The 20415-nt window shown below is 39.3% G+C and overlaps 1 protein-coding gene across 1 annotated transcript in view; it reads left to right on the top strand.

Annotated features, from left to right (window-relative positions):
* The window catches only part of LOC121872581 (ionotropic receptor 93a-like), a 61805-nt gene extending 57365 nt beyond the window's left edge, over positions 1-4440 (top strand). Inside the window, exons 10-12 of the mRNA XM_042375413.1 lie at positions 1370-1507; positions 2805-2991; positions 3657-4440. Of these exons, the coding sequence (XP_042231347.1) occupies positions 1370-1507; positions 2805-2991; positions 3657-3872 (541 nt within the window). The 3' untranslated portion in view covers positions 3873-4440. The remainder of the gene's footprint in view (positions 1-1369; positions 1508-2804; positions 2992-3656) is intronic.
* The last annotated feature ends 15975 nt before the right edge of the window (positions 4441-20415 follow it).

Consider the following 20415-nt stretch of genomic DNA (forward strand, 5'->3'; position numbering starts at 1 on the left):
TGCAACAATGTTAATGTTGTTGTTACGTGTTAAATTGTGAAAAGTGTAGACTTCTAATGATGGACAATATTTGAAACTGTTAGGTAAAGTAAGATTAGGTAAGGTTAAAACAAGTTATGTAGAAAGCTATTCATTTATATGCAATAAGGTTGTCAACATGATCGTCTACGACCAGTCAAGTGTTAAAAAATAGGCCTAAAGAAATTAGCACTAAACGGCAATTATTCCTTTAATATATATATATATATATATATATATATATATATATATATATATATATATATATATATATATATATATATATATATATATATTTTTTTTCATGTAGATCCACAATGAAAACGTGGATAAGATAAATCTTAATAAAATCACACGGGAAAAGGGAAACAACGGAGCACCTTAGTTTTCGTCTTTATTCAAGACATCTTCAGAGGCAACTGGATTACATGGACAGAGAGAGAGGCTTAAATATACAGGGTGACCTTAAAAACATGAGGTCAGGTCATAATGATGTCATCCACTAATCCCCACACCAACACACACTAGTCAGGTCAGGTCAAAAATAAGGGACCCACTAAATAACTATCATATATCTAGATCAAAGGTTTTCAAAGCATTTTTAACCTTGGGACACTGACAAATAAATTTATGAAACATATTATCAGTTTTGAACTGACCATCAGTAAGGTTTATTGATTTTAATTCCTTAATCAAACTAGCTTCAACCAGAAGTCTTTCTGTGACACAAGATGATTTAAATACTTCTAAGCTTTTTTCCCAAGCAATGGGATGATTATTATTCCTAACATGAACGAACAAGGCACTGCTTTCAGATGCTGTTCTGATATTATACTTATGTTGTTTGATTCTGAGCTGCAGTGTTTTTCCTGTCTGTCCTACATATTTACAATTACATTTGCTACATGGAATGCAATAAACACTTCCATTTACATTCAAACTTGGGCTATTTCTTATTAACATATTGGTAATGGTTGAGTCATACTTGAAAACAACATTAATATTTAGAAGCTTGAGGGACCGAACTAACGGGACAAATTCATTACGATACAGCAGAGTCAAAATATTCTTAAATGTAGGAATTTGCCTGGTTTGAGAGGAATGAAAGGATTTTTTAGCCCTTTTAAAACAACGATCAACAAACACAGAAGGGTACCCGAGTTTCTGTGCAATGGAACGAATGTGTTTCAATTCATCGTCAATAAATTCAGTCACAAGCACGCAAACATCTTAAGGACATAGCAGAAAAAACTGACATTTTGGTAGACTCCAGGTGATTCGATAAAAAGTGAATGAAACTGTCTACCTGTGTGGCCTTTCATTCCTCTCAAACCAGCCTCTATACACACAGGATAACGATGCCACCATACGGGGCCGAGTTCAAAAATTTCTTCAGCAAGTCAGATTCACAGTTGTTCAAGAGACTGGGCCAACTGATGCATATCGTTCCATCAGTAAATGTCGGACAACAACAGGCAGTTGAGAGAAAGTAAGTTGCCTAACTGATTCTTAATTCCTACTTAAAAAGAAAAAGAAAAATAGAACAGCACTTTTACAAAAGTATCCACAGATTCCGATGTAAATAGAGTACAGTTGGCCCCACCCTGAGTCTCGTACTGGCAATTTTACCTGGCAATACTTGGTAAAATAAGGCTGTATGTAATGGTGATTGTGATTGGTGGATCTATTTCCGGCTGTATAACTGTCAGGATAAATATTAAACAATCAAAAGGTAGCATTTTTATAATATTAACTATTCATTGTTATTTAGGATCATGAGAAGTTTCAAAATGTTTTTATATTTGCTGAAATAATGAAGAAAATTTGATCTGAGAATCTTTTGGTAGTCCTCGTTCCTCGTTGTAGGTGAGTTGCCAGTTCATTAATACAGGGTGATTCAGCAAAGAGTACATTAAATTGGAGGATGAAATCCTTAGATAATTCTAAACCACCATGTCTCTATGGTAAAATGTCAGATTCTGCATAGTTTCCATGTTACAATACATTTAAGAGGTTGTTTAATGAGAGTGAATTTGATGTGAAACCCCCGTAGGGTTTTGTAATCATTTATTCAAAGATGTCTTATGTACAGCAGTACAGCGTGATACAGATGTCTGACAGAGGTGCAGTGAGACAGGGACCGTGTACGACCGAATGAGATAAACCTATGGGGGTTTCACTTCAAATTCACTCTCTTTAAGCAACATCTTAAATGTATTGTAACATGGAAACAATGCAGAATCTGACATTTTACCATAGAGACATGGTGGTTTAGAATTATCCAAGGATTTCATCCTCCAATTTAATGTACTCTTTGCTGAATCACCCTGTATAATTTCTTCATCATTTAACCAAATATACGAACTTCTGGATACTTCTCATGATCTTAAATAACAATGAATAGTTTATTATTATAAAAATTCTCCCTTTTGATTGTTTAATATTTATCCTGACAGTAATGCAGGCGAAAATAGATACACCAATCACAATCACCTTTACATACAGCCTTACTTTACCAAGTATTGCCAGGTAAAATTGCCAGTACGAGACTCAGGGTGGGGTCGCTGTATCTTTGGCTGACTTTACATTGCCCCAAATTCAATTATAAAGACAAACGCAAGTCCACACTTCCTGTAAAGTCATGCGTTAGTTTTGGCCGAGGCTTGAAATTCACATAATGCCATATTATTTGTCCTGATGGTTGATCAAGTTTTAGTAAAGTTCAAGACTCCTCGGCTTTGATAAAAAAATATATAATAACTTAATATTATCTGGGGTTATTGTAGACAAGCTCACCTGGACTCTGGACGCTACCAGCAACTAAAAATATCAAAGCGGTTCATTGGGGCAGACGGAACCCCCAAGTTATACCTCGGCCGGGAGAGCATCATTCCTGGCCAGGGCGCCTGGCCCATCCCCCATGACGCTCCCTTTGGGCCCGTCCTCGACCGCTGCCTCATGGCTGCCATTGAGGTCAGTGACCTAAGCACAAGAGAAGATGCTCTTGAACTATAAGGATGCGGCCACATTAGCAAATATTTTGCCCGAAACATGTGATCGACAGGAATAAACAAGGCACAGGATTCCGACTGTTAGTGTGACCGCATTAGACGGTAACATGTGTTGACAACCGTGTCGACAATAATGTCGCGAACAAGTAGACGAAAATGTTGGAAACTGTAGTTTTAATCATATCGAACATAAGAGATCTGTTTCACGTATATGGTGGTAACATTTGTAGAAACTTGTCGGTAGCACTGGTGCGGACGAGGCTACATGTAGTAGCAGTGAACCCTGTGCTTCATTTCTTCTTGTCGATCACAGGTTTCGGACAAAATGTACGCTAGTGTAGCCGCACCATAAATTATTATCCTTAAAATGGAAAATATAATTAAACGTAATAACGTTGCTTTCATTTACACTTACTTTATACGATAATTCCCAAATTATACAGTATACTCATATCAGTACAATACTTAGTGACCAATGATTAACAAGTCTTCTGTCTCTTATGGCGAATCAATTTTCACACTACAAAGGTGTTCAATGATAGAAGACTACTGTAATTGGACAAGTATCAGGCCAGTCCATCGTGGTGTAGGACCAGTGTAGGTGCTCATATGTCATGTGCTCCACAGGCTGGACTGTACGAGAGATGGAACGACGACCTGTTGCGTCAAGCTCAGATGGAGAGTCGCAGGAGGTACAAGCAACAGGAGACAGAAAAAGAGACAGAGTCAGACAGCAGCCTGAGGTCCCTCACCATCACACACCTGCAGGGACCCTTCATACTCTTCCTCCTAGGCCTCGGCCTGGCTGGAGTCTCCTCCATCGTGGAACTTCTCACCGTGTAACATCTCTTAGAATGACCATAAACACCTAATTAGCTTTAATTTCCTTTGCTTAAATGTTTTGTGATAAAAGCTCACGAACAATAATTAATAACTGAAAACTTGAAATCTTAATCTCGCATTTGCTGTCTTGCTGATGATACCAACCAAGTCATTTTTCATTGCATTTCTAAGAACTTGATGCAATAAACTTAAAAAATATTTCAAATTTTAGATTCCCTATGTCTCTCTTATGTAGAACACTACAGTGCCGTAGAATGTGTGTTGGGAGATTAACGTAATTACTAACGTACTCAAAACCTATTTTGTTGAAGGAGAGTAATAACCTTATAATGTCAAATGTGCATTTAATATACGGTAGTGTAGATGATGTAGTGAAGATAATTGTGTGGTTGATGTATGGTAAATGTTGCGGGTGTTTCTGTTCTAGAATTGTGCCGCCACCCTTAATCAGATAAACATACTGTATATCAACGGCCTTGACCTTCCTAATTAGATTAATAGTTTTATAATTATGACAAAATTACATCACTGATAATAGTAATAACAATAAACAGAACAGACACAAACAGATATTCTTTTTTGTCTCAAAAGCAAGTCACATTTACTGCTATAGTCTATCAAAGTCTTCGCCACCTACCTACACGTTAATGAATTCTCCACTCATTAAGCCAATGAAGAAATACAACAAGAACATTTAACCAATAAGAATAGCGAATCATAAAAGAGGGTTACTGTCTTAGTCTTAAAAGATGACGGAACCGGCCCATTTGATGGACGTCCTGTGTGAATCGAGGAACGTCCTCCGCCAGTGTCAAGGTGCCCGTCAACACGGGCAGGATAAACCATCTTCATCTCGCCCGTACAGACGGAAGGCATTGGTACCCGTTATTGAAATTGATAATAAATAAATAAATAAATAAATAAAATTTTACAATAAGATTTCGGTCAAATAACTATGAATCCAGCTTAACAAATATTATCACTCTTAAAATATATGCACAATAAATATTTATATTGGATATGAAAAGATTCAATACTACAGTATACTGAAACACTGCATACAAGGCGAGTTTTCTGGATTTTTCTTGTTTAACTGTCTTTCCAAAGATGATAACCATTTTATGTTGAAATGAGTTTTAACACAATTTAACTTTAATGACTAATCAATAAATAATAACTAACTAAATAAATAAAATGAAGTACGCTCAATGCTTCTCCCTCTTCAAAAGCTTTATATCTACCAACTGAAGCTGTGGAATCCAAGAACAGTAACTGGGCTTCAAAATAACCTTAGACAGAAATAATGAAACATTTTAAGTAGTTTGTCCAAAAAACAGTTTTCTAAAGTCCCCCCCCCCATCCAAAAAAAATTAAGACCCCTCTTGATCATCTGAAATTCTGGCTTGATCTCTGAAGTCTCTGAACTATCAACACGTCCAGTAAACTGCTCTGTAAGACCCTGCCATAATTTACGTTCTCACACTGTTACCAAAATTAATCCATCGCGTCTGTGGCGAGTTGCCGAGTGGACACGAAATCTATGACGGACGGACGGACGAACGGACAGAAGGATGGATGGAGGATGGATGGATGGACAGCATCATTGACATATATTCCCAAACTTTCGGTCTGGGAGGAATACTGAGAAAATTTAACTCCAGTCAACAACGAACAGCGCTTTCAATATAGTAAAATGAATGACTTTCTATTTTCATAAAACTTAAAAAAAATCGGTGTTTAATGCAAGCTTAGGAAAACGTGGCATCCCCAAAAATTACATGGAAAAATACTTTGATGTTCTTGAAACACGAGGATGTGGTCTAAAGTTTCCGAGATAACAGGAGTGTGAGGACGTTCCCACACATCTAAAACGAGAGGAGAGACCCAACTCACCGAAAACATTGGTCTCTTGATATTGAGTTGTGGCAGGGTCAATACACAGAAAATTTCAAGGTCAAATGATTCTCTGCCCAAAAAGACCTTAATCCTAATCGCCCTTGAGGCATTACGAACCTCAGCATTATGGTGGGAGCCAATTAAAATTCGGATCCATTGGAATTAGTACTTACTGGGATTGGGACCTGTTATTACTAAGCTCCAATCCCAATGGTTAGGTTAAGTTGTTGCCAATTATGGCTAGGACCTCTTTTACATATCAACAGCCGATAGAGAGGACATGACTTTAAAACACGAAGCCAATAAGCCTGTAAAGCAGGATAATGAAACCATGACAGCATGGTGAAGGTCATTTTATTTTTCCAGGAAAGATACGGATGCCTCTAAAACAGGTGAGTGTGATCACTGTACCCACTTGAATGAAAGAGATGAGGCTCTGAAGGAAAGAAGGTGGGAGGGGGAGGACTCCGATATCCTCACAGAGGGCGCGAGGGAAGAAGACTTTCCTATAGACAGCGACGAGACTTCAGGCGACTACAAAAATGGTGTAAGGATAAGGAGTGGGTCCGACGTCCGTGTGAACGAGTGGGGCATCACGTTGATTCATTGATATGGGAGGGACACCGACGTCCTCAAAGATGGAGGGGAAAAGCGTAACGTTCCTTTAAAACCGTTGTGGGATAAGAACATAAGAAAATAAGGAGTCTGCAATAGGCCGGTTGGCCTGTGCATGGCAGCTCCTGTCGAGAGTTACTACCACTCTCTATCATCCATAAATCTATCTAGCCTCCCTTTGAAACTTTCCAGAGTTCCCGCACTTACTACAAAGTTGCTAAGCTTGTTCCACTCGTCCACCACCCTATTTGTGAACCAGTTTCTTCCTATCTCCCTCCTAAACCTAAACTTATCCAACTTGAATCCGTTGCTCCGAGTCCTATCCTGCTCGGATATTATAAGAACTTTATCTATATCCCCTTTATTGATTCCTTTCACCCACTTAAATACTTCTATCATATCTCCCCGCACTCTTCGTCTTTCTAGGAAATGCAAGTTAAGTTTCTTTAACCTATCCTGATATGGAAGGTTTCTAAGTCCCGGAATCATTTTTGTCATTCTTCGCTGCACCGACTCTAGTGAATTTATATCCATTCTATAATAGGGGCACCAGAACTGAACCGCATAATCGAGGTGCGGCCTAACTAGCGCAAGATATAGTTGCAATAAGACCTCTGCACTCTTCTTACTTACACTTCTAGATATAAAACCCAATACTCTGTTTGCCTTATTTCCAACATTAACGCACTGTTTTCTAGGCCGTAGGTCCGGGCTTACAAGTACCCCTAAGTCTCTTTCACAAGTCGACTTCTCTAGGTTGATGTTGTTAAGGCTGTATATATTGACAGTATTTGTTCTTCCAATATTAAGTACGCTGCACTTGCTGGTGTTGAATTTCATTTGCCATTTTTCTGACCACTCCTGCAGTTTATTTAAATCCTCCTGTAGTGCATTTGCATCCTGCCCTGAATTAATCTGCCGCCCTATTTTGGTGTCATCCACAAACTTGCTTATGTCACTGCTGATCCCAGTATCTAGATCGTTTATGTAGAATATGAACAAGAGTAGGCCTAGTACTGACCCCTGAGGAACCCCACTGGTAACACGACCCCACTCAGATTTAACGCCATCTATGCTGACCCACTGCATTCTATCCGTGAGCCATGATTTTATCCAATTTAAAACTTTCCCCTCGGTACCATGAGCCTTAATTTTTCTCAGAAGCCTCTGATGCGGTACTCTGTCAAATGCTTTGTTAAAGTCTAAGTAAATAACATCGTAATTTTCGTCATTATCTACTACCTCGAAGACTTTCCTAAAAAACGTTAGCAGATTTGTTAGACAAGATTTTCCCTTTGTAAACCCATGTTGAGAGTCGTAGATTAATTTGCTTTTCTCTAGATGCGATCGGATGCTATCTGCTATAATTGATTCAAGAAATTTCCCAGACTTAGCTAATGAATAAAACGATAATCACTGAATATGATAACTTGGACGCACCTGAGATATGGTGTGTTAATATCCCTCGAAGAGCTGTTTTAACTCACACTTACCTGGAAAAAGAAAAGGAAAAATTCAGTTAAAATTACCTGCCGTCTATCCCACACACGCACCTATATCATTATTCACACTTAACTTACAGGAACAACAAAGACAGAACCAATGATCTTAAGCATTAGTTTATACCAAATGAATTTCTAAGAGAAGCTTCCAATATGTCAAGAACACAACAGTAGTATTATTAGTAGTTACCTTGTGCTGGTGGTAGTGGAAGCCCTGGCGCCCTACAGGGTCACCTCCTGGCACCATATTGATACTTTTATGACACCTCATGACACTTGACAATACCTTGCTGTACTGCATGACACACTTTACACCTTGTGATAGTTCAAGGTACTTTGCAGCACTTCATGACATTACTGACACTTTGCAAGACTTTAAAACATTAATGGCGCTTTATGGACACTTTTATTCAATGGCACTTGACACTTTGAAAGAACTCACAGCACCTTACAACACTTTTCGACACCATAAGACACTATTGTATGTTGGTCATCTTGCTTGAACACTTTATAATTATTCGAGACACTTTATGTCACTTTACAACACTGAAATTATTTGGCGTTCATGACACTTTAGAACACTGATACTTTAGGACACTTTAGGCCACTGACACTTTATGACACTGACACTTTAGGACACTTTGACACCTTAGGTCACTTAATGACACCTCTGACACTTCATAGCACTTTTTCATTGTGCACCATATCTTCCGTCATTATACGACACTTATAGGCTTACTGGCACTATTAGACCGACTGGCACTTAAAAGCACTTTATAAAAGTTTTCGATATTACATGAATCTTTGTGATATACAGTAAGTGACTCTATGGCACCTTATGCCACTTTACGACATTTTATACCACTTTTCTGACACGTATGGGTGTTTTTTGCGCCCACAATTACTTTGTGATATTTATAAGTCTTCATGACACAACTACTTCACATCACTTATGTAACTTCATAACACACAATTTATAACACTTATAAACAATTTACATTACTGTACTTACGAACAGGTAAATGACAATTTTGATCTCACCACGATACTTGTGAAAACTGGACGACACTTAAAAGCACTTTTTGAAACTTAAGGCCACTTAGAAACACTTATAACATTACCACACTTATAAACACTTTGCGACACTCACAAACGCTTTATTACACTGACTTTCCATACCTCGTCAATTTCGGTCTCTTCACCGGCTATTTATCAATAAGCATTCGCATGCGTCCTTGCCGGCATGTAGGAAGAGACAGCACTGAGTAGGTGACTGTAGGTCTTGTCTTGTTAGAGGCCTCTGTTGACATTCTCATAAATCCGAAACCGCGAAACGAACACATTCAAGACTTGAGCAAACTGGCCAAACTTCGTCCTAGTGCTATCACGGACTGAGTTTTAGTTTTAGAGATTTAGAGATCTTTGTCTTTATCTGTTGTAATTAAAAAGTATAAGGCAATGTATTACACAAGATTATATGCCAATATTTTAGTTCGTATAATGGTTCGTTTTTGGATGATTGGGTTTGGTGTATCGAAAACTGATCAGATTTGTTCTTGAACCTTGGAAACGCCTACGTCATCGATGTCTCAAAGTGGTTCAGTCAACTGGTGACAAAAAGTATCTAGAATTGTTTATATTGTTTATTCCGCTGTATTTACTTATTAAAGGCAACCAAACGGAAAATAAACGGAAATCAAGACAAAACTGTATTAAACATAACATATAACGATAAAACATTTTATTTTCTTAAACCAAAAGTCAACACTTTCGAAGACGTGCTTGTTGTCTCAGGACGAACAACCCAGACCACGAATAAACCAAGGGTACCAACAGTCTCCACACAACTGTTTGGTATATTGTGGACTTTGATATTTTACATAAACTACAGAAAAACAAATGAAGACAAATTCTCTTAAATTTAATTCATGAAAAGTGTTCAAAGACTAGATGTAAGTCGTTTCTAGTTTACCTGTGTATTTAACCAAAATATAAACTACTGTATGGCAGTTTGTAGCAGTAGTTTACCTTGTGATTGTCAGTAGTACCAATATTATGATATCAATATCATAACCATTAGGCATTTACGAATAAATTATTTAATTTATTGTCAATACAGCATTGCTATTATTATTCTTAATGTCATAAGTGATTTTTTTATTATCAGTTATAATTACCATTTATTATTATTATAATTATTATTAAATACATTAATATTATTATCATTTCCAATCAGTCTCATTATTATGGCCATTATTGACATCAATTATCACCATCAATGTCAATATTATTAGCATTATAATTATCAGCATCATTCATGATATTACAATCAATATTATCATCATCACCGTTAATCATACTTGTTATGGTTAAGTCATCGTACTAAATATAAGAGGTTTGGACAGTCAACGCAATAAGCTTGCATCCAGACACTGTCGCACAGAAAACGATCAATGATAATAATTATGACGGCAATGACGTTGGGTTGGCTAACCACCAAGTTACTCTACTCCTCCAGGTTACTGTGCCCCTCCAGGTTACTGTATCCTTCCAGGTTACTGTGCCCCTCCAGGTTACTGTGCCCCTCCAGGTTACTGTACCCCTCCAGGTTACTGTGTCCTTCCAGGTTACTGTGTCCTCTTCAATTTAATGTGGCTGTGGTGGAGGTAGAGTGTATCCCAGAAGTCAATCTTAACTGGAACATCTGCCATGCCTGACTGCTGAGTCGTGCTACACTGACTGAATGACTGCTGCCTCGTGTTACGTCCCTACACTAACGCTACCTGTGCTCACCCCCGCCTCTACCCTCAACTTATACATTCATCCATCCATCACTACCATCTACTTACTAACACTAGCTTCTTGTCGACACCACAAATCCGCAAAAACCACTCATGTTATACTAATATCAGTTATCTATCATCACTCAGTAGGTACAACCTCCACCCAACGGCCATATTTTTTTTTTTGGGGGGGGGCAGGGATTAAAATGGCCTCCAGCCTCCCCTAATAGCCACACCTTCGCCGCCATTTTATTACCTTAAAATTAACTATCCTAATACATAAGTAGCTACCCTAGCTGTGTTGAGTTAGTTGAGCCGCAGATCTATACGGCATTCAGTGACTTGCCTCGTAGTCAATATCTGCAACTGTTGTCGGCTTTGGGGCCGATGCTCTCGTTCCCCTGAGGCAGAGCAAAGCAGACCTAAGGAGAGAGAAGGACAGTTGACATCTCAACCAGGCTGTAACATAACTTCTGGGCTGCTGCTTCTGTTCGGATATCACCTCCGCGAGTCTGGCGTAGAAGCATCTTGCACTTGGTCCCATCCCACCAGAGGTTGTGAACACCAGAGGAGTGAAGCTGCCTTGATCAACGTTCAGAATTCTCTCCCCGTATGCCCTTATCTTGTCGTTCTTGTTCCTCCTGTGTGCAGCATCGAGAGCTCAGTTACGGTGACATGCGGCCATGGGGTCAAAAATCCTGAAGTCGAAGAAGGCTCACTTTACCCGCATCCAGAATCCTCGAGCACTGACGTCAACACAGGCTTCGTTGAATGTGTTTGAAGTCCTATGTTGGATATTCTTACCGTCCAATGGAAAGAGGGTCGGTTCTACCCTGACATCACGACAGATTTCCTTCAACATAATTGCAGTGAGATCCCTTAAATCGTCATGCCTCATGCATATGAAGCCCCCTTTCTTGCACACCATGGCGCGACCGACGTCATAGGAAGAGCCACACACGCATTGGGAGTGCTAACCTTCTACTGGCCTACCGTACGTTAGAGCAATGGCATCTGTAAATTCCTGTATATTAAGACTGAAACCATTTGCCCTTCTCGGTAACGTAGTTAACCAGTTAGAGGCGTCCACCTCCTGCGCTGTAGCTACTTTTTTTTTTTAATTTCTCTGGTATTTGCAGCATCAGTTGCTGCAACTTATCACTTTGGCCGTGCTGTCGTTCTGTAGCAATGGACCGTCGAATCTTGTTTACTTCGCTGGTATCCACCTCGCCTGTTGCGTTCTGAGCTGTTATGTGGTCGGTGAGGGCTGTAGTGAGCTTAACTGAGTTTTGATGTCCAGTGGCAGCAATCTCCTCTGGATTGGTCAGTCCCATTCGTCTCCCAGTCTCGGTGGTAGTGCAAGGAGTGATTTTTCTGCTGGGTTTAAGTGAGGGTGTTTCACTAAATTGGGAATGAAACTGACACTGATAGCTTCTTCCAGAGGGTGGAGGAGGGGTCCGATATCAAGGATAGTGCGCATCAGGTAGTTCCAGCGATGCTTGACTCCGTGGGTGAACGCCGCAAAAGCCGCATGTGGCTCTGTATTAGCAATATCAGACAAGCTTGTATTTCCCCGACCCACTCATTTACCTTTTCCGTTACGTACTCGGTCTTGAAGTCCGTCGTGCCGATTACTGCGCCTAGGTGTCTTTTGGCCATCCTTTGTTATTTTGACCTCACCGCTGCCGATGAGTGGTAGAGTGTAGAACTTTATTCAAAAAGAAAGAAAGCACACAATAACCCACGCACGTACACTCATGAACAAATGCGCACACATCGACATGCAAACTCAGACAAAACAACCTAAGGACACAAACACACATACTCACAGGAACACTGGTACAAACACACGTACTCACACGACACGGGACAAACAAAAACTCACACGAACACGTACATAAACTCGTCAGCGTCTATCATAAGATTAACCAAATAGTTTGTGTTTCTTTTCTCTGTCAAGATTGTTTTAAACTATTGTTGAATTTATACTAAAACTTATCTGTGTCATGAATTCGCCCTACATGAAGTATTCTTCTTATCTATTGTCACTAACTCTATGAATATCTCCGAAAGTCTGACTCACCGTTTCACATCCACCAGCGCACCCATGACAAGTCGATAATAAACCTCGAGGCGCCGAATTATTAAGGAGCTAACCCATGCATGCTCGTGATGAGGCCACTTATATAAAATTGCAGATATGCGTGAGTGAGACAGTGAGGTGCGGGTCGTGGTGGTGACACAACTCACTCAACAACTCCACAAGTATAAGTGCTGCTTCTCGGCTTAGAGGTTGTGTATTTACGATGAGTGTTTTTCAGTGGTGTTTACAGTGGTTGTGAGTGTTACTGTTGAGTAAGAGTAAATGTGGTAGTTGGAGGTGGCGTGTATCCTGTGGGTCAGCGGGACATCTCTTCTGTGTAATGCACACCTAATACACTGACTGTTGCGTCGTGCTACACACTTGATTGGATAACTGCTGCATTGTGTTGCCCAACTAAGCTGCTCATTGCTGCGTCGTTCAACACACCTGAATAATCTCTGTGTCGTGCTGTGCACGTAATTTTTTTTAGGCATTCATAAGAGGATAACACATTGTAAGTTTTACGTCAAAACATCCACAAATAACGTTCCCGAATGTGAACAATGAATTTCTGGTGCTATTATAGTATGCTGTCTACCGAACTGGAGTTGGTCTACCCGGATATTTTACACTGTAGCCTGTTAAACAGATTAAGTTAGTTTGGTTAGGTAAGGTTCGGTTAGACTAAGTTAGGTTATGATAAGTTAGGTTAGGCTAGTTTAAGTGAGGCTTACGTTAATGGACGCTGCAGTGTAGATATCCCGGTAGACCAATAAGAACTAGACAATAAAATTACTGTATACTGAATATCTATATGTATCATGCAGGACATACAGGAATAGCGTTATTCCTGTCTGACCACAGTTGGTGGGAGCCTCTAAGCAACGGGTGCAGCAACAGGAGGAGGAAGAGTCTCAGAAACAGACAAAGTCAGACAGTGGCATCAAGGCTCTCACCATCACACACCTGCAGGGAGCATACTTGCTCCTCCTTTTGGGCTCTGGCCTTGCAGGACTTGTCTTTATCATGGAGGCCTTTCCCATGTGGCTTTTGCAGAAAAAATTTAATAATTTAATTATCTGAAATGAAACATCTCCTATAATGTGGCGAATTTGCAATTGGATCATCATTATGTAAAATAAGTGAAAAACAAAAATGACCGCGATTCCTTTACAAAGTATATGCCATTAACAAATTATTTGAAAAAATCAGGACTTTGGTGAGATACATTTATACAGTGTCAATAGATGAAGAGTTTGGGTTTGTATAGTTATAAAGGCATCTTAAGGAGCCTGCACGAACTTAATATAGAACTATCATCAGGGATCACCACCTGAGGGTACTTCCTCTTGCGTAATCTTCATCACCCAGAACATTCCAGCACCTTTCCTTGTGACAAATATTGCACAGTATAGCAAAGTATTATGTAAACATAAGATTAAAACTTTCTTATTGTGATAAAGATGAAGGCTACCGAATAAGACTTGGTTATAGCGAATGTTAACGAGTTTATCTTTCCTACGATATTCCTAAGATAAAAAACTGTTACTCTTGGTTCAAGTAGTATTGTGAAATAATGGTGTTCACTGCTAACAACTCGATTATCTCTAGCCTAGGTTAAATACGAATAGATTATCTATGGCCACCTTTTGCAGGTACTGTACTACTACTGATGCACTTCAATATGCCGAGTACTATTGCAGTTTTATTAATTATTACATATATGTGTATCGTTTATTACTGATTAAATGTTATTGTTTACCAGTGATTCAGTAATAGTATAGGAAATACTATAGTTATGTTTTCACTAATGTAGTTCTACTGCTATATAAATAAGCTTTAACGGAGCGGTATTACCATCAACACATCCATGATTGTTGTACTTTTCTGGCATCAAATCCCACATTTTTCTACTATCTTAAATTTAACGCAGTTTAACGAAAATTGGACTATATATTAACTTTATATAGTAAACATTTCCAGTACACATTCTATTGTGTGTATCTATCTTAACCCTTTCATTATATTCCCAACAAATGTCTCGCACTACTCAACCTATTTCGTCTTATTTGCTTGTTACAATATGTCTTGATTTACACACACAAAGCAGTGAGAAGTAAGATACTGAGATTTAGGCTCAGTAATATTCACATTTATCATGTTGTAGACGACAGCCTGACAAGACGCAATACTGCAGGTTGAGCAGGTTGAAGGAGTACAGCTTGCAACCACTCACTCATATTGAAAGGTTGAAGTCTGGCTGCTTCTCTACCACATGTGTTATATTGGCATTGGATGATACAATAATTCCAGTAGAAACAATACATATGAAACTCTGAGGATATTAAGTTTTTACAACCTCATTCTAGGACACTGATATGAGAAAGAATATTTACTCAGCGGGAAGTGATTCGAAGCCATAGATTATCTTACATAACAAACTACAGGACGTGTTGTATGTTCAAAGCTCATAAAAGTATAGTCATCACTTAAACCATAAAATGTGATCAAGATAAAGGCCAATGTCAGGAAGTAATTTAAGCATTTTCCTTTTAATAAGTTATTTTGAAAAAACTGTGTATATCCACCTCAGTCTTCCCTGTTTTGCTAAGACAGACATCAACCTAGTTTGTGTGGTGGTGATAGAGCAACTCCTTTAATGTTTGTGGAAATAAAATTGGTGCAACCCCGTGTTGAGGGAAGCAGGGTACAGGTCAAAGTCAGGATGAACATCTACCCAAGACAAGTGTATTGGCGAGACAAGATCCCATCCTAAGTCAAGTGATAAGAAGTAGACCATAGATGTTTATATATAACTGAGCACAATGTGACTTCTAAACTTTGTTAAGGCGAAGACGTAAATCGGAACGTACAGTTAACCAAAGATGCACTGACCCTTCCCTGGGTCTCTTACTCGCAATTTTACCTGGCAATACTTGGTGAAGCAAAGCTGTATGTAATGGTGACTGTGATTGGTGGATCTATTTTCGGCTGTATTACTGTCAGGTTAAGTATTAAACAAACCAAAGGTAGCATTTTTATAATAATATACTATTCATTGTCATTTAAGATCATGAAATTTCCAAATTTTCGTTTATTTGCTTAAATAATGAAAAAAATAATTAATGAATTGGCAATTCAACTACAAGAAGGGCTGCCACAAAAATCTCACATTAAATTTCTTCATAATTTAAGCAAATATAAGAAAATTTTGAAACTTTTCATGACCTTAAATAAGGATGAATAGTTTATTATTATAAAAATGCTACCTTTGGTTTGGTTAATTATGTGCAATATTAGAAATTATCTAATCTTATGACATGTAAGTGTGAAAAAAAAATGCTGATACGTTTAACCTCCCTTGTATATTTTCATCACATGTTAAACATGTGGATTCTATCTATGATAAATCTGATGACTAGTGTTAAGAAGTCAACATCATACTTCGCACTTGTTCCACAGCACAATGTAAACTTTGGCCAAGTGGAAAATATTTACAATACTGTACTGTATATGGGCCATCAGGCAAATGGGACCCACTGTCACTTTCCACTCTAGCAATTAGGGAACTCGTACCACTTGAAAACTTTCCATAGTCACATCTCTATAAAAGGAATTAACTTAACTATAAACACAAATGTTTAATAATTCCACTTGTCAACAAATTTCACCTTTTCAACTGGTTCAGAAAAAAAAAATATTCCATTCAAGTATGCCGAGTTTAAATGTAAACTTAGTACTGTATTGTGTTTGTATAAATTACATCCGTAGAAGCGAAAACTAGATGCCAAACTATTGCAGACGGTACATGAATAGTTAGTCTGAGTGGCTATTGATGAGTACAGTACAACCAATCTACCTTAACTAAAATAATTTTTTGGGGGGACTTCCATTTGTAATCGATAGATATATCACGGTGCATCATCCAGCAAACGTCCGCCATCGTGAAAATATTATATTTTCTTCGAAGCAATTCTCCATGATGGAATCGCCCGTCGTGTTCATCACTAACATCTCCCAGGTGTGCGGGTAAAAACTGAGATATTAACTTAGAAAATAATGCTTCAATAACATTAGGCAGCCAAGATTGAAATAGGAAGCCAACAACACTTGCACAAGCTCGACGTAATTTCCCGCCTTGTGTTTACCTAAGAAATTGTGAGAAACGTCTCTGAATGCAATATATGCTCGGAGTTCCTACTCTGTCACCTCACGGATTTGAGGTCCCACAAAAATTTCTTCTTTCACCATCTTTAAGCAATGCATTCTCAAAGTCTTTCATTAACCATAGCTTGATGTGCAAAATTCACAAGTGGTTCATGTTTCTCATTTTTCTCACCATGTATTAATTGTCACATATTCCAGTTTTTCTCTGGTAATGTTCCTTAACGAATCGGCTGTCCCACACACATAATATAATATTTTAAATCACTTTCAATGCTCATAAGTAGGCCTATAACTTTGAAATCTCAATATATTTTACCAATTCAAATACCACAACCATATTCTCAAAGGACTTTAAGATAACTGGGTGAACCATTGGAATGCTAAGTAACCGATTTCCATTTTCACGAAGGGCAGCTTTGTAAGTAATTTTGGAACTGTCAATAAAAAGGGGTCACTCAGATGGATCACATTTATAGCCATTCATATCACAGCAGTAAACCATTGACTGCCCCTGATTCAAGAACTGGATGAATCTCCCAAAACTATTTAGTACCCTTGCAGAAATCTCCCAAGCTGCACGGTCTCTTGCAGCCTCTTTCGCTAGATTCTTAACTCTGACGTCATTTCTTAGAAACTCTCCGCCTTGAGGCACAGTAACCTGGCGGGGCATAGTAACCTGGAGGGGCACAGTAGCACGGAGGGGCACAGTAACCTGGAAGGGCACAGTAACGCGGAGAGGCGCAGTAATCCGAAGAAGCACAGTAACCTGGAGGGGCACATTAACCTGGAGGGGCACAGTAACCCGGAGGGGCACAGTAACCTGGAGGGGCACAGTAACCTGGAGGGGCACAGTAGCACGGAGGGGCACAGTAACCCGGGGGGGCACAGTACCATGGAGGACACAGTAACCTGGAGGGACACAGTAACCTGGAGAGGCACAGTAATCTGGACTCCACATGGTAATGTGGTTGTGGTGGAGGTAGAGGTATCCGGAGGTCAATCTTAACTGAACTTCTACCATGACTGACTGCTGCCCGTGTTGTGCCCCTACACTAACGCTACCTGTGCTCTCCCAGCCTCTACACTCAACCCATACATTTATCCATCCATCACCACCTTCTACTTACTCTACCACTAAACCCACTAAAACCATTCATGTTATATTAATATCACTCATCTATCATCACCAACAGGTACCACTACCCATCCATTACAACCTCCACCCACAGATTACCACCATCAACCAACTACAATCACTATCCAGCTACCATCACCCACCATTACCACTCACCCATTGCCTACCACCACCTTCCAAGAGCGCTATTGGTAATATGTCGCTTATGTTATTCGTTATTAGTGTTAGCAATTTTAGATTATAAAATATTTTACACACAGTAATAAGTCAAACAATATATATGTTTCCAACTTATAAAATATTTCCGCTGAGAGTAATGAAGTCAGAACTTAACTATATTTCTGAACACACACACACACACACACACACACACACACACACACACACACACACACACGCACACATACACGTTTATTCTCCCAACCAACGTATGCGTCACCAGCCTGGTCGTCTTCCCCTCAACTCCACCGAACAACGTCAGGTAGAGAAGGTACAGAAAAGGGCCTGCAGAATGGCGTTCTGGCGCTGACTACTCCGGCTACACCAACACTCTCCACTCTGGAAATGCCATCCTCAGTGACCTCCACCACTGCACTGGAAAGGTTTGGCAGCCAACTATTGCACCACCCTCATCATCACACCTCCTGCCACAGGCAGCCCCCACCCACCTCGCCACTACAACAAAATTCAGCCCATAAGAGCCGCGCACCGATAGATATAAGAATAGCACTATCCCATCTATTGTTAAAATAATAAATAACTCCTGATTCATGTACTGTACACTGTACAGCCCTGTAAATGTATTGAACTCATATCATTATGTCTAAATCACATGTAAGTTTTGTATATTTTCAGGCACCGGCTGCAACTCTATTAATGAACCGTTTATTATATATTATTATTATTACACACACACACACACACACACACACACACACACACACACACACACACACACACACAGACACGTACAAGGTAAAAAGGTATGTGTATACGCGAAACAAATCCATACACACATGCAAACCAAGACAAAACTATTATTACATAAACACACATACAGTACTTACATGAACACAGGACACACACATATTTCACACGAACACCCACACACAAACACACTTGTCACTGTCTCATAAAATTAAATAGATATTCTTGTTTCTTTTCTGCATCAAAATTGTTTTAAACATCATATACAAGTTTGAATTACTACTTAAATATATATTATCTGTGTTATGAATTCGCCCTATGAAGTATTCTTCGTATCTATAGCTTCCAACCCTATGAATATCACCAAAATCTGACTCACCGCTTCACATCCATCACATCCATGACAAGCCGGTAATAAAACCGAGGCGCCTGATTACTAAGGAGCCAACGCACGCGCGCTGTTGATGAGGCTTTATAAACATGTGGAATGCGTGTGAGACAGCGAGTTGGGAGTTCTGTCACTGAGGTCACCTGTGCGTGTTGTTGGTGTAGTCACATACAGTATATGATAGTGACGCGCGTTTGAGTAAGGAGCGGGTCTCGGTGGTGTCACAACACACAACTCACTCAACACCTCCACAAGTGTAAGTGCTGCTCTCGCCTTAGAGGTTGTGTATTTAGCAATGAGTGTCTTTCTAGTGGTGTTTACAGTGGTTATGGTGTTAGTGTTAGTGTTCATTGAGAATAAATGTGTTGTTGGAGGTGGTGTAGTTGCATGGGTCAGCAGGACATCTCTTTTGCGTGATGCACACCCTGATAGACTGACTGCAGCGTCGTGCTACACACCTGAATAAGTGTTGCGTCGCAGTGCACCAAACTGACTGCTGTGTCGTTAAGGTCAACTCTACATTACTAATATTTGTCCCCACCCCTACTTGCAGCCAACAATTATATATTAGATTTTAATGCCAATAATTATTGTTTTAACCTAAGCATTACAAAAATTTTTCGTCATCAGATTACACTTTAAAGGTAATCCTTAATTAGGTGATATGTGAGAAGGTGGAAGACGAACCGTGTGAGTGGAAGAGGAATAATCGTGAATAGATGGTTAATACACGATTATCATGCCTGTCTTGAAAAACTTCAGCTGTCTAATAACGTTGAATACTATGACAACTCCTCAGTACAATAACAACCTCTACTAGATGAAACCCTTTCATTACGAAGACAAGCCCTCTAAGATATTATAATACCTTGGTATACAATTAACTCAAAACACAAGGACTTAACCTATTTAGGAAGTTAGATTAACCTATGACTATGATGGCTTAACCCCTTGAGTTGCAGAGAAGAAAATATGGAGTCTGCATAGTCGGTTGGCTCTGTGCATGGCAGCCCTGTCGAGAATTACTACCACTCTCTATCATCCATG

Source organism: Homarus americanus, unplaced genomic scaffold (assembly GCF_018991925.1).
Source record: "Homarus americanus isolate GMGI-L3 unplaced genomic scaffold, GMGI_Hamer_2.0 scaffold39155, whole genome shotgun sequence".
NCBI classification, from domain to species: domain Eukaryota; kingdom Metazoa; phylum Arthropoda; class Malacostraca; order Decapoda; family Nephropidae; genus Homarus; species Homarus americanus.